At 35.7% G+C, this 16,226-nt stretch overlaps 1 protein-coding gene across 3 annotated transcripts in view; it reads right to left on the reverse strand.

The window, feature by feature from the left end:
• Positions 1 to 16,226, reverse strand: part of STAM2 (signal transducing adaptor molecule 2) — a 51,003-nt gene that overhangs the window by 20,369 nt on the left and 14,408 nt on the right. For 2 of the 3 annotated variants that reach the window (XM_046019288.1, XM_046019287.1), the window contains exons 2-7: positions 10,456 to 10,540; positions 8,072 to 8,147; positions 7,859 to 7,957; positions 6,550 to 6,696; positions 4,786 to 4,855; positions 4,006 to 4,192 (exon numbers count right to left, since the gene is read on the reverse strand). In XM_046019288.1, coding sequence (XP_045875244.1) covers positions 4,006 to 4,192; positions 4,786 to 4,855; positions 6,550 to 6,696; positions 7,859 to 7,957; positions 8,072 to 8,147; positions 10,456 to 10,540 — 664 coding nt within the window. The remainder of the gene's footprint in view (positions 1 to 4,005; positions 4,193 to 4,785; positions 4,856 to 6,549; positions 6,697 to 7,858; positions 7,958 to 8,071; positions 8,148 to 10,455; positions 10,541 to 16,226) is intronic. The other variant, XM_046019289.1, reaches the window with a different exon arrangement.

A 16,226-nucleotide genomic window follows, 5' to 3' on the forward strand; every position in this document is an offset into this window, starting at 1 on the left:
TAATTCAGCTCTACGTTCCCTCCACTGACAATCTATTCATTCTTTGGAATGTTAATGACACAAAATATGGTTCAATTTTAAATTTCTAAATCAAGTAATTCAGCACTATAGTTTTACATAAATTGTTTGATAATTATATGCAGCATTTATACTTAGAGCTTTTTATATTAAGAAAAAAAATCACAGCTGAGTGAAAAGCGATAAAGACAGAAACTTTACTATCAATTAATCGATTATATACCAAACACTTATGAAAACCTACCAAAGACGGACAAGTAACATCAGGTTAAGCACTAAAGTTACAAAGCTAATGGAGACAGTTTCTGCCTTCAAGAATGAAAATCTAGTGCAGTATTTTTCAACCCTCCTGCTACTAAGAACATGTTACTTTGCTTTACCTTCTGGGATTTGTTTTCTCCTTCCCCCTTCCACCCACCCAAGGAAGTGCTGACCCTCTTCAGAATCATGTAGCAGGAGAGACATATGTAGAGATGTGATTACAGTACAGTATGAGCAATTATGTTTAGGGAGCTACAGCAGCACAGAGAAAGAACTCCTGACTACTGGAAACTAATAACAGAGAGTAAAGGCTTCTCTCAGAAGACGTGAAATCTACATGGGTTTTGGATTAAACAGGCATTTGCCAGGAAGAAAAGGAAATTAGGGCTTTGGAAATATAAAGCTTTTTTTTTTTTTTTTAAGATTTTATTTATTTATTTGACAGACAGAGATCACAAGTTGGCAGAGAGGCAGGCAGAGAGAGAGGAAGGGAAGCAGGCTCCCTGCCAAGCAGAAAGCCTGATGCGGGGCTCGATCCCAGGACTCCGGGATCATGACCTGAGCCAAAGGCAGAGGCTTTAACCCATTAAGCCACCCAGGCGCCCCTAGGGCTTTGGAAATATAAATGACATCTGCCCTGTTGCCATCATAAAAAAACAAGAAAATAAAAATATAAACAGAAAACTTTGCACACTAAAAAGAAACAAAGTTATCCAGGCTCATTTCAGGTCTCAAAATAAATGAAAACCCGAGTCTCCCCTTTAGGCCACTAACTTCTCAAATAAAACAGCGTATTTGCTGACTTTTGTTTTTATTTAAGATTTATTTATCTAAGAGAGAAAGAGAGAGAGGGAGAATCCCAGGTAGACTCTCCACTAAGTGTGGAACCTGACATGGGACTCAATACCATGACCCATGAGATCATGACCTGAGCCGAAATCATGAACTGTATGCTTAACTGACTGAGTCACCAAGGCGCCCCTTTGCTGACTTTTATAATAACAATGGCTAAAGATAACTGATGCTTTTTTTACAGGTATGATAATCATGTGAAAAAACCACAAACATACAAATAGTAAATGTGGAAATCTTGGTAATCTTGTGGGGGGGGTCATTTCCTTAAAATACCTATTTTTTAATTTAGGCAACCAATCCTACTTGATTATTTGGAAAAGCACATAAAGCACAAACAAGAAGTGGTGAGATAAAGCTAACAATGTAGAAAGTGAAAAGATTTTTTTTGGTATCTTCTGTAAATAAGAGATGTGTCCCTCTTCTATCAGCTCTGTTTCTTAAGCTGAAGTCCAAGAATGATGTATCTTCAAGGGACTTTGTTCTATATACGAAAATTTTAATTTGTTCTTTCATTTCCACAGCAATACAAAAACAATGAATAGGATCATCGAGACGAACCTCCTTTTAACCGAAGACTACCATTTAACGGTAGGATCCCAGTTTGCATTTGTGCTTAAAAATCTTGCCAGTGACAATCCACCACCCAGAATGACAACATTTAACCTACAGGTGTTAATAACCATGTCTATAGCATCTTTAAGATTGGCGTATTCTATCATTAAAATGACAGCAATCAACCTACATATTCTAGCATATTCATGTTGAATTCTCTTAGAAGTTATAAAGAAAGAGGTTCTCTTTTGCAGTGTTAAGTCTCAACTGAAAATAGTTTTATAGGAGTCTAAGTTGTTCAATGACTTTGTGCTTCAACATGTGTGAAAAGACACATGCAACCCAGCAACATAACCCTTCCCTCACTGCAAACCTAGACTGCAATAAGAGTGTAAGGCCACGTGAACATCCAGTGATGTCAAGGGATACGTCCTGTATGAAAGACTCACAACAGGCACAAAAGAAAAAGAGAACTGAGTTATCACGACACAGGGTAGTACAGGCCTGCTGAAGATAAGTGATAAAGTACCTGTGTCATTACTCAGTACTCTACCTTGTAAGTAGCAATTTTTTTTAAAGACTTACTTATTTCAAAGAGACAGAGTGTATGCGCGAGAGAGAACAAGCATGCACATGAGTGGGAGGGGCAGAGGGAGAGGAAGAGAGAACCTGCAGCAGACTCCGACGGAGCACAAAGCCTGACTTTGGACTGGACCTCATGACCCTGAGATCACAACCTAAGCTGAAATCAAGAATCGGATGCTCAACCAACTGCACCACCCAGATGCCCCAAACAGCAATTTATTTTAGAATATTTTCTCACTAAATAAAACACTCAAAATTTGAATCTTAGAGCAAAAACCACTCGTATTTAGTTTAGTGTCTATTTATTTTACAAATTTAATTTCTAGTTATATAGTAGTACCTGAAGTATAAATCTAAGTTCTTTTGTAAATATTCTAACTAAAACACACACACTAAGAAGCCTGACCTTTCAGACTGTGTTCAGAGCCCACACTACTTCTGCACCTTAATATTTATTTACTTTCATTCAGGGATCACTCCAAATGATTATTTAAAAAAAAAAAAAAACATTTAAAGAAGAAAAATGATTACTTTCTTGACTGCCTACGAGACCTTCTTTTTCCTATTCTTGATTTCTTGCAAAATTTTTCCTATCCTATCAAAACCAACGTTCACCTGAAATGAACCCTCTGGTTAAGACTTCTTTCCCAGATGTTTGTACCTGGTACAAAGCTGGTCTCTTCTGGACCTCAACATTACCTCTTTCATGGCATTCGCAATCTGCATTTCATACAAATATCTATAGAAATTTTAACTCCCATTAGTCTAGATTTTATAAGACAGAACTGTGTCCTCATTCAATTTTTATATAAATAGAGCCTATTACATAACATATTCTCAATAACTATTTACTGGGGAAAGTAAAACCATTTTGTATATCTTCTCATTTAAAAATGCACTAGACTAATTTATCCTTACTAAGTTATTTATAACAGACACCAAACAGGCTGTTAGGTATCACCCTTGCTAAATTTCAGCAACTTCTTTTAAAAGCAAAGTAAAAAACAGAATTAGGCCCAATAGAGACAGATCTATCCTTTTTTTAAAAGTTGAAGTGTAGTTGACATACAATATTATATTAGCTTCAGATGTAAAATAGATCCATTCTTTACTCTAACTTTAAATGATAGAGAAATTGTGAGGGAGAGTATAGTAGCATTAAGAATTGGGGAAGAACTGAGCATAGCTTTTGGTTGCTTTTATCAGATAATATAGCTAGGGCACCTGGGTGGCTCAGTCAGGTTAAGCACCCAGCTCTTGGTTTCAGCTCATGTCATGATCCCCCAGGTTGTGCTCAAGCCCGGTGTCAGGCTTTGAGCTGGGCATGGAGTTTGCTTGAGATTCTCACACTCTCTCTTCCCTCTGCCCCTTCCTCTCTCCCGCTCTTAAGAAAAAAAAAGGGGGGGTAATATGGGTGTATTTCTTCCTAAAGGTTGTTTTCTTTGCCAGTAATTTTGATATACACAACTCTCAACGTAAAGTGATTCAGATGACTGAATATTTATGCTTCAAAACTGTGATAAGCAACAACATTATTTAATACATCTTTTATCTAAGATATAAAACAGTAAGGAATTCATATTACCTAGTCTAACTTCTATTTTAGAAAAAAAATAAGGTATGAAAAGGCTCTATTATGATTTAGATACACCAAAGATCTGAATATCCAGGATTCTAAAGAATATTATACTTAATAACTTCAAAATATTCCAGAAATAAAGATATAAAACTTACCTGTCATCCAAAACAATAATAATTTCACCATGTTTAAAGGTGAGTTCATTGTCCTCAACAGCTTCAAAATCATATAAAGCTCTCACTTTCCTTGCAACTTTATTATTTAACTGAATTTCTGCAGAGGGATATAAGGATTTTGTTTCTGCATGCTGCTGCTTCTGCTCTTGCAATGATAATTCAATAGCTAATTTGAAAAATGGAAATGTAAAAAACAAGAGAGCCAGAATTAATTCTGATTTTTTAAAGTTTAAAAAGAAATGTTTAATAATGTAATACTTAATAAGAATAAATGAAGTTAATATTTTATTTGTCCAATTAAATTCTAAATAGTTAACTTTCTTGGAATGTGGGAGGACAGGGCAGAAAATCATGACATTTTTTAAAATAAAGTTTTTGCTCATTCCATATTATCACAGTCTGTCATATACAGCAGCTATTATTTTTGTAGCAAACAGATTGTGACATTATAATATGGGTAGCTTTCCATATAGGACAAGCCGTGAACATATTTCTGTGCTTGACTCATAACTTTGGCATTAAAGAAAAGGTGAAATGAAATCTCTCCAAAGGTAGGACATTAAATACATATTACTGACAGAGATTATGAATTAAATCAATCTTTTATCATACTGACTGTTTTCCTTACTTTTCAGACCCTACTAGATTTGAGGTAAAATACTAAAAGTATACCCAGTTTGATTATAATTTACATTTAAATAAATTGTTCTAGCAAGGATGTTTTAAGCAACACTAAATTATACATGCTTGAGCATTTACCTTTAGCTATGTCTTCATCTTCTTTGTTTTTGTTCGATGATGTACCATTCTTGGCAGCAGCTGAGACCGTCTGTAATGTATGAGTAAAATGAACACAGCCACCGTTTCGAAGAAAACACAAGCTCTATAATTACTCGCACATGTTAATTTTAAAAAAACTGACGAGTTTCTTTTGAAAGTGAAGTTCTTTGTAAAAATTTTAAGCAGCAGTTTTCAAATACTAAAATAAAACATCGGAGTTCTCAAGAAAACACTATAAACTCACAAAAGGCATGGACTGGCTTACATTTGGCCTCCATCTTAATATCTAACACAGAACATGGCATAGAGAAAGTACTTAAATATGAATCTCTCCTGACTGTACTTCCCTGATCTCAACTGCCCAAGGTCTCTTATTCAGGGAGGGGCATCAAGCTCCACGAAAAGCAGCAGCAAGAAGCCATGATAATTACTGAAGAGAGACGGTGGACAGAGACGACAGGTGCAGTTCTAGGAATACATGTTAAGCTGTTATTTAATACTCATTGTACTTGAGCCATGGTGCTTCTCTGTGCACAGCAGAGGACTTAGGAAGGTAACACTTAAATTTAAAGGTATGGAGAGGGGCACCTGGGTGCCTCAGTCGGTTAAGCGTCTGCCTTCCACTCAGGTCATGATCCCAGGCTCCTGGGATCAAGCCCTGCGTTGGGCTCCCTGCTCAGTGGGAAGTCTGCTTTTCCATCTCCCCCAACTCCTGTGTTCGCTCTCTCTCTCTCAAATAAATAAAATATTTTTAAAAATAAATAAATAAAGGCACAGAAGAGAGATATGTCCAGGATTCTGAACCATCAACCAGTTCTTTAGACATAGGTTTTTGACATGCAGAAGACAGAGCAGAAAAATGCTTGCTTTCATAACTTGTAAGATTTTTGTCCCCAAATGTCCCCTTGAATCCTTAGTTCTGGTCAACTCTAAAGATTCTGTTTAGTCTACAGTCTAAATTAAAATAAAATATACAGTGCTCCTCCTCTTAGTTTCTTTCCCTAGCCCATATCCTAATATTAAGTGGAAGGCAAGAGGCACTGAAGCAAACTCAAGATAGTGTTCTTCTCTCATACTTAAATAGCCCACTCTGTGACTCATTATCCCTACCTACACCCCTGTCCTACTAAAGCTTTTCCCTATCTCCTAAAATAAATTTCAAGTCTTATAGTTCCACTCATCTGTATGCGAACTGTTCACTCTTCAACAAACAGGTCTTGAGCTTTCTCAATTCCATGAATTTGTCCACATCATTCCTTCCCTTTCCTTTAAGTACTTTCCTCCCATCTACTGAAATACATTCCAGTCTAAAAATTCTACCTCTTCACCATCCCAGTCTCTATTAACCTCTCTCTTCTCGCATCTAGTCTTTGTTACCCCTCCCTCATCTGTATGCGTCACTTACAATTTATTTTTCACATGTATATAGCTACCCTCCAAATTTACTATAAATTTCTTAAACGTAAGGGTTCCCTCATACACCTATGACTTTTGCATGACTCTAGACTTAGAGCAGCATTAAACAGATTATTTATGGCTGATTCACTACTCAAAGTTCTGATATATAGAAGACATTCACTCAACAATTAGAACACTTATTAAATGTAAAGCACTATCTCAGATAGGCACCTGGAGAGTAGAGGTGGGAAAGGATGATTAAGACAGACCTTGCCTAGCTTTTATATAAAATATATACCTTCAAAATAGTGTAAGGTCAATCATGGATCTAAATAAATCTCTTACCTGAAAACCTGCTGGAGGAAAAGTAATTCCTTCTTCTTTCATAGATTTAATAGTTGCAGATATTAGACTAAACTGAGGATCCTTCTGAAATTCTTCTGACCACTCTACCATCAAAGATTTCAGTTTTTCACATACTTTAGGATGAGCCTTTTAAAGGCAATGCAAAGAAAGAAATAAAAGCGTGGTTAAGGTAATGGTTAAAGTAAGTACTTGAATTATTTAACAGATTACCACCACCAAAATTCTCTTTAATTATATAAGCACCAACTGAAGTCCAGCAATCCCTAGCCTAGATGAATGCTTCATAAATATCTATTTTTATTTTAAGATGGAGTTATTTCTTACAAAATTACCCTTTTAAACATCAATTTCTAAATTTCACTACAATGACCATCTTTTATACTCAGAAGTTATTTCTTCTATTTTTTTAAAATATGCTCAATATTAGGTTAAGCTTTTTATATCAACTAAACTAAAATTTCTGGATTTTTGCCACTAATAGCAAGAGAAGCTTCAGAGTTTCTGTCCCAAAGAAATCAGCACCAGAGGGGCGCCTGGGTGGCTCAGTGGGTTAAAGCCTCTGCCTTCGCCTCAGGTCATCTCAGGGTCCTGGTCGAGCCCCGCGTCGGACTCTCTGCTCAACGGGGAGCCTGCTTCCCTTCCTCTCTCTCTGCTTGCCTCTCTGTCTACTTGTGATCTCTGTCTGTCTAAATAAATAAAATCTTAAAAAAAAAAAAAAAAAAGAAATCAGCACCAGAAACTCTATTGTGAAGACCTCCCCTCAACCCAGCTCTAAAATAAATGTCCTCTTTCCTTGACATCCCTAGTGTGAATTAGTACAGGATAGTAGTTGGTTTGGACTCTGAAGTTCAAGAAATCTGGATCTGAACTTTAGCTATGCCATTTACTAGCTGCATGACCTGGGATAAGTTACTGAACTTCTCTCTAAGTCTCAGCTTCTGCATTTATAAAACAGGAATGGTAAGAGAATCTAACTTCTAAGGGTTATTAAGAGCATAAACAAGATGGTATATGTAAAATTCTAAAAGCAGTGACTGCTTACTAACTCTAAATTAAGATTAGCTATTATCACTGGTATATATACTTTGCGAAGGAAAACAGTTTTTGGTGCTACGAATGAAAATACCAAAATTTTAGAACAGGAAATTTATTTCATTTCAAACTTAGCTAAAAGTGATTTCATTCATAATACAACTTCATTAATGCTATATATAGTTAAAATGATTAAAATGACAGACAGTATATGTACTTTTTAATGACTTAAATTTCTTCTCTTTTTAAAATTTACCTTATTTTTTATCACAGCACGTACTTCTGTTGCAAAATCACGGGAACATACTTCTAAATGAAATATCTTTCCACAGTTTGCCACACAAGCCCCAAGAAGCTATTAATTAAAATAAAAATCAATATACAAATGTTGAGATATTATCTTACTTAACTTACTAAAATAAATACACATTTAAAATTTGGGTCAAATACTAACATGAATTTTACTTACAGTTAATGCCTGCAGAGCAACATGAGGAACCTTATGATTTACTCTCTTCATTATAGCTTTTAAGCAATCTTTTGCTCTAAGGGAAAAAAAAACGAAGAATATTAAGTATTTATTCAGAATTTCAACTTAAACACTAAAAGTATAAGGCATTCTGTTACGAAATAACTTTAAACTTAAGGACAAAATCCTGCAAACTTCACTTCATTAAAGGAATACATCTGTAAAATGATTCCACATATTTTGTTCATAGAACTATGGAACGCTTAAAAAAAAAAAAAAAAAAAAAAAAAAAAAAAAGGAGGTGCTTGTTGCAAAGGCTGTATATTCCAAAATCAAGAGCCAAATAATTTCCCTTAAAAGAGAACACAGGCGGGGCGCCTGGGTGGCTCAGTGGGTTAAAGCCTCTGCCTTCGTCTCAGGTCATGATCCCGGGGTCCTGAGATTGAGCCCCACATCAAGGTCTCTGCTCGGTGGGGAGCCTGTTTCCCCCTCTCTCTCTGCCTACTTGTGCTCTCTGTCTGTCAAATAAATAAATAAAATCTTTAAAAAGAGAGAGAGAGAACACAGGCAGCGACCTCTTTGACCTCAGAGGCAGCAACTTCTTGATAGACACATTGGTGGAGGCAAGGGAAACAAAGGCAAAAATGAACAATTGGGGACCTCATCAAGATAAAAAGCTTTTGCAGAGCAAGGAAACAGTCAACAAAACTAAAAGGCAGCCTACTGAATGGGAGAAGATATTTCCAAATGTCTTAACAGATAGAGGGCTAATACCCAAAATCTATAAAGAACTTATCAAACTCAATACCCAAAAAACAAAAAAATCCAGAAATGGGCAGAAGACATGAACAAACATTACTCCAAAGAAGACATACAAACAGCCAACAGACACATGAAAAAATGTTCAACATCACTCGGCGTGAGGGAACGACAAATCAAAACCACAATAAGATAACACCTTACAACAGTCAGAATCGCTAAAATTAACAAGTCAGGAAACAACAGATGTTGGCAAGGATGTGGAGAAAAGGGAACTCTCTTACACGGCTGGTGGGAATGCAAACTGATGTAGCCACTCTGGAAAACAATACAGACGTTCCTCAGAAAGTTGAAAGTAGAGCTATCCTGCGACTCAGCAATTGCACTACTTGGTATTTACCCCAAAGACAGAAATGTAGTGATCCAAAGAGACACCTGCGCTCTAATGTTTATAGTAGCAATGTCCACAATAGCCAAACTATGGAAAGAACCCAAATGTCCATCAACAGATGAATGGATAAAGAAGATGTGGTGTATATATATGCAACGGAATACTACTCAGCCACCAAAAAATAAAATTTTTTTCATTTGCAATGATTTGGATGGAACTAGAGGGTATTAAGCTAAGCGAAATAAATCAATCAGAGAAAGACAATTACCGTATGACCTCATTCATATGTGGAATTTAAGAAACAAAATAGAGGATCATAGGGGAAGAGAGGAAATAATAAAACAAGACAAAATCAGACAGAGATATATACCATAAGAGACTCTTAATCATAGGAAACAAAAGGGTTGCTGAGGGGAAGGGGAAGGGGGTAACTGGGGATGGACACTGAGGAGGGCTCATGATTAATGAGCCCTGGGTATTATATAAGACAGATGAATCACTGACCTCTACCTCTGAAACTAATTAGTAATACATTATATGTTAGTTAATTGAATCTAAATAAAATTTTTTTAAAAGAGCCAAATAATTTCCAAAATATCAACACAAAAAACTGTCATATAAATTATCTTCTCTTTTCTTCAAGACAGGGTTAGTGTTCAGATAGCAAATTCTTATCTTAAAAACAAAAATCACAAGATATATAGTCTTCAAAGGTGTAGTATAAACATGTATGAAGGTACCTTGAGAGGTTGTAACGTTAAATGCTTTTATCAGTCTTCTAAAGTATAAACAGTTCAGCTTAATTGCTGCATTCTCCCCCAAAAGCACTTTTTTATATTCACTTTTTCATAATGATGTTATTATATTTACCTACTCATTATTGAAGGGCTTCTTCAGCCTATTATGCACATTATTATATTTATATATTCATTATTAAAAGGCTCCCATACATGTCTAAGTCACAGGGGAATTCCCTAAATAACTAGTCTATTCATTGTTAACATGTGTCCGTACTGTGTCAAAGCTTTAGATATCTCAGGTTTTCAGCTGAACTCTTTTTCCCTTGTTCTTTCAGGATAAGGCTAGTCCCATAAATCTGGCCACCAGGATCTCTTAACTTTTGTCCCCCAAAAGTAAATAGTAAAATTTCATTTTCCTTTCAAAGTTACACCAGAAAAAGAGACACAGGTTATTAAGCTCCTAGGCATGTACTGGGCATTGCTGGGAATCTTACCCATTAGGAGTGCTTCCAACTTTGTCACATATGTCCATGATAAGACTCCAATCTTCTGTAGTGTTGTACTCATTTGTGGCTTTTTCTATAAAATATCAGCATACACAAAAATTAAGACATGTCATATTAAAGAGTAAAATACCAAGAAAGGCACAGTAGTTAAGAAGCCCTTTTCTTGGGGCACCTGGGTGGCTCAGTGGGTTAAAGCCTCTGCCTTTGGCTCAGGTCATGGTCTCAGGGTGCTGGGATCGAGCCCTGCGTCGGGCTCTCTGCTCAGCAGGGAGCCTGCTTCCTCCTCTCTCTCTCTCTCTCTCTCTCTCTCTGCCTGCCTCTCTGACTATTTGTGATCTGTCTATCAAATAAATAAAAATCTTTAAAAAGAAAAATTAGAAAAAAAAAGAAGCCCTTTTCTTTTTTTTTTTTTTTTAAGAATTTATTTATTTATTTGTCAGAGAGAGTGAGCACAGGCAGACAGAGTGGCAGGCAGAGGCAGAGGGAGAAGCAGGCTCCCTGCTGAGCAAGGAGCCCAATGTGGGACTCGATCCCAGGACGCTGGGATCATGACCTGAGCCGAAGGCAGCTGCCCAACCAACTGAGCCACCCAGGCGTCCCAGAAGCCCTTTTCTTTTGCTAAATACAAAAGAACCAATGAAGAAATTCAGAAGACAGAGAGTACTTTTACTACTTTCAACTTTAAATTGTAAAACTATTATTATATGAATTAAATATTCTAAGGTACACCAATAAAATGTGTTCTAAATAGTTAAATAACACTAAATAAATTAAAAATCACCACTAATGCTATCAAATTCTAATCTGGAATAAAGCCTTAATAGTATCATCATTGGAACGTCTGGGTGGCTCAGTCAATTAAGTGTGACTCTTGATACCAGCTCAGGTCCTGATCTCTGGGCTGTGAGTTTAACCCTGTGTTGAACTTAAAAATAAATAAATAAATAAAAATATATCAGCGTATAAGGAAATATGGATTAGACTGTTCACAAAAGCATTGCTTTTAAAGAGTGAAGAGCAAAAAAGGAAAATGGATTAATAAAATACAGTAAATTCATACAGTGTTATGTGAAAAGAGTTATACAGAACTAAATGTACAAAAATGTATAAATCCCAAAATACAGTGATTTGGCTTATACTGAATTTAAAAAGCTAATAGGAGAATACATAACAATCATATAAACTTTCTAAATAGCTTTACTGATATAATTCACATCCTGATACAATTCACCCATTTAAAGTGTACAATTTCATTTTTTTTCTTAGCATATTCACAGACTTGTACAACTACCACCATTATCTAATTCTAGAACATTTCATCACTCTAAAAAGAAATCCATACCCACTGGCAGTTACAGCCCATAAACCTTTCCCTAGACAACCATGAATCTGCTTTCCATTTCTATAAATTTACCTAATCTGGACTTCTCATATAAAAAGAATCATAGAATATATGGCTTTTAGTGACTAGCTTCTTTTATCTAGCAGAATGTTTTCAAGTTCATCCACGCTGATGCATGTATCAGTACTTCAGTTAATTTTATCGCTGAGCAATATTATTGTAGATATACCTCATTTTATTTATCCATTCGCCAGCTGAACATTTGGTTGTTGTTTGGTTTTATTTCGCTTTTTAACTTTTTGGCTAATATGAATAATCCAATGCTGCTATGAACATTTGTGTACAAGTTTTGTATGGTACACACTTCTTTCTTTGGTATATATCTAACTAAGAAAAGTGCTGAGATGTGTGGTAATTCTATGCTTAATTTTTTTAGGAACTGGCAAACAGTTTTCTAAAGCAGCTGTTCCATTTTACTTTCTCACTCTATATTAATGTTTCATATAAAGTTTGAAAATACTCAAAAATGCCCAATATTCATGACACTTTTATAGGTAGTAGAAATATTAATATCTGCATAACAATAGAAAACATCAAACTGGAGGTAGGATGGAGGTATACAGGGACTTACTTGTATTTATAAAGTTCTGTTTTATTACATTGGGCATGGAATATCTAGAGATTATTTTATTCTCTGCATGTTTTTGTGGTCTGAAATATTTCCTAACTGAAATAAAAACTAAAAAGTAAAATTTTTAAAAAGCATGATGAGACTATAATGACTGAATTATGTTGCATTTTTCCTCTACTTTTTTTTTTTTTTTAAGATTTTATTTATTTGTCAGAGAGTGAGAACAAGCACAAGCAGGGGACTGGCAGGCAGAGGGAGAAGTAGGCTCCCCACCTGCTGAGCAGGGAGTCCAATGCGGGACTCAATTGCAGGACTCTGGCATCATGACCTGGGCTGACGACAAACACTTAAATGACTGAGCCACCCAGATGTCCCTACTCTACTAACTTGATAAAGTTCTAAAGTCAAGAAATGCTTTTTTTTTTTAACCACTTTAGAAACACTGTTTAATCTTTTCCCTTTTTAATGAATTTATAATTTCAAATATGGCCAAATCTGAGTATTATATTCATATAGGCCTATCACACTGAGAAGCAGGAAGGATGGTAGAAATCTACAGCTATTCCTTTTTTAAAAGCAAGGAATAATAAAAGAAGCCACAAAATAAAAAGGCTTAGCAAACTTTGCAAGTAGGAAAGAGAAATACAGAATCCAGCTAACTTCAGTTAAATGCTAGAACTCACTTTCAAAAATCATGCAAATTGCTTCAAACTATTAATGGATGGAAAGCAATTATTGTGACATATGTGTTGAAATGACAAGCCAGAGATTTTAGAAAAGTAATACATTTTTGCCTACCTAAGTTCTAGACTCAAGCACCATGCTATGAGGTGGAAACATCTACTCAGGTCCAGCTTTTTCTCTTGTACAAAGATGCCTAATTCTTCTACATGGAAGTCCAGACTATGCTGTATATTTTACAGGTTTAAACTACTTAACTCTGTCTTAATTATACATCTAATAAATTAAATGAATTCCAAAGTACCAACAAAAAAACCCCACTCCTAATTCTACCAACTTCTTTTGAAACTATAATGCTTATCTTTCCAGACTTTTTTCTACATGTATATGGAAAACTACTAAAAATACACATAAAACCAAATAAAACAGAATCATATATGAGGTACCTCCAAAGAGAGCACCCAAAAGCTGCTAACTCCTTCCCTGTCAAAGTTATGAACAAATTGAGAAACTAAACAAATAATAAAATATCACTGCTCTTACTAATAGAAGCTGTAGGTGTACTAGACAAATGGGCTTGCTGACAGTGAACCTCCGAGGTGGGCATGCTTCAGCACTAAACAGGAGCTGATCTCTCCAGCATAGGTAAGCCCCTGCACAGCTTACAAGATAGAGGAGGAGATGAAAAATCACTCAACAGCCGTGGAAAGACTAGCTAGCTCCTATATGTCAATGAAATGCATCCGTAGGGCTAACTGCTCTCAAATTTACCAATCATGTAAGTCATTACATCAAAAATGAAGTGATTTAAAGGAGCCAGAGCAGACTCAGGGTAACACTAACAGAATTTTCTTCTCAAGAAGGAAACCTCAGAGGTAGAGAAAAATTTTCCCCAATACGTGTCATCATCCTAGATGTATCACTTGCTAACCTGCATTTCCACTTACATAAACATCTATGTTCATAAATATACACCTATACCAATACTTTTTAATAACTGCCTCCTGTACCATTATATAGAGAGTAGCCACAAAGTACCTCTACAAGATAGTGTGAAGTTATCAATACACTGTGATTTTAAATCCCTCAGCCCCTCTGTTATACTTACTGGTATTATACATATTGATGCCCCCACAGAATAAATGTAACATAATTAAAAGAGGTCAGGATTTCATGCAAAAGCCCTTCTGCAGATGTTGCATAGCATAAATACTTTGTCTACTGAATGTTTCTGTCCCACCTCTCTTTCTCTCCTCAACCCCCAGAATGAACATAAGCTCCATGAAGGCAGGAATTTTTTGTTTTGTTTACTATTATTATTTCTAGTGCACAGACCAGTATCTGGACCAGACAGGTACTCAGCAAACAGTGCTTTGATGAATAAATGAATGGTGGTTACTCCTCCATATGCTATTACCCTGGGCACAACAATGCCCCATGTAGTCCCACTAAAGTCTGTACAAAGTTTTGGACCAGCAAGAGCTTCTGGACTAACAAGTTTACTAAGCAAACACCCAAACGGGCTGCACAGGATCCAACTTCACTAGCAACATCATGTGGCAACAAAAGGCAAGAGCACTAAAGGGCTTTATGAGGTTCCAGTTCCCTGCTTGTTTACCGAAGAGGAATGACAATACCTTTGGGACTCTCAACCAAGAGACAGACGTTGTCAATCAGGGAGGGAATGTCTCAAGAGGGAAGGAAGCAAAGGGCTTCTTGTGCTGTGATACATAGGTAACTTTGATCGAGAGTCTGAAGAGCAATCCCATGTATTAGATATGACTTGCCAACTTTAGGCTCATCTTTTCTTTGCTTTAAAGTTCTTCCTGTTTTTGATAAGGTTTTGTTTTTGCTGTACAGATCTATCATCCTTTTTATTGTCTCATCTGCTACAGTATTTAGAACAACCTGAAGATTAAATATTCACCTATATTATCTTTTGTGTATGTATTATTTCTTTTTTATAGGTAAATCTTTAGTCTCTCTGGAATTTCATTTGGCACATGGAATGAAGTAGGGACAGAAAAATATTTTTACTAATTATTTGTCAGTAGTTCCAATTTTAAGAATCTATCATTTCCTCTTTGACCTCAGAACCCAGCACCATCATTTACCAAATTTTGTCAGAACACCATATGCATGAGTACAAAGAGTTGGGTCTGGTTTTAGACCATCTAATAACCTATTACTGATAAAACCGAACTTTTAATGACTATTTTTTCAATTTCAGCCTGTGATACACAATTAAATGTGAAACCTACTTAATACATACCAAAAATGCTTCCAACAATTTGAAAAACATCTAAGCGATATTTTTTGCTTGATTTAATTTTTATAGAAAATGGAAAAATCCTGATTTCAATGCTCTATCCAGCATAGTTTATGCTCTACAAATACAGGATTCGCAGTTACTCTTTTAAAAAAGTGTAAAATCTGAAGACTTTATAATGGCCTGCCAAAAAGGATTTCATTTTTCAAGCAAACTAAATAACAGTTAAATTATGTACTTAGGAGTATTTTAAACTCCTGGAAAAAATTTTAAATATTATAATTAAGGAATCATTCTTGTACAGCATTGTCATTCTGCCCAGTGTTGGGGCCATACCTCACATTATCCTGTGTCAAATGCATAGAGGAGGGGGAGAGTTTAAAAAGCCCTCCTGGGGCCTAAATGCTTAATTTCCAGGGTTTGGTGGGTGTAAGTCATAACGTTTCATCACCAGGTTCTGATTACTGCATATAAAGAGCCTCAATACACTGAAATATTTCACAAAAATTCTAACAATATCATATTCAGTCCATCAATACCTATAAAGCACAAAAAGGCACCCCCTCTACACAGCGGATTATGTTCAGCATACAACTTTAAAAAGAATTCAAGTCTACCCATAAAAACTTTTAATGAAATAGGCTCTACCGGTAATTTTTAAAACTTAATTATATAAAAGAAAAATGCTCATAAGACATCTATAATTCTCCTCCTACTATGTTTGGAAATAAAAAGTCATGACTGATCTGCTTTCAACCACAGCAGAGTATCTGCTACCAGATTTTTTATTCTACCAAAAACAAGTACAAAACAGGTCACAATATATGAGGCAATAT

Source organism: Meles meles, chromosome 9 (assembly GCF_922984935.1).
Source record: "Meles meles chromosome 9, mMelMel3.1 paternal haplotype, whole genome shotgun sequence".
NCBI lineage: Eukaryota > Metazoa > Chordata > Mammalia > Carnivora > Mustelidae > Meles > Meles meles.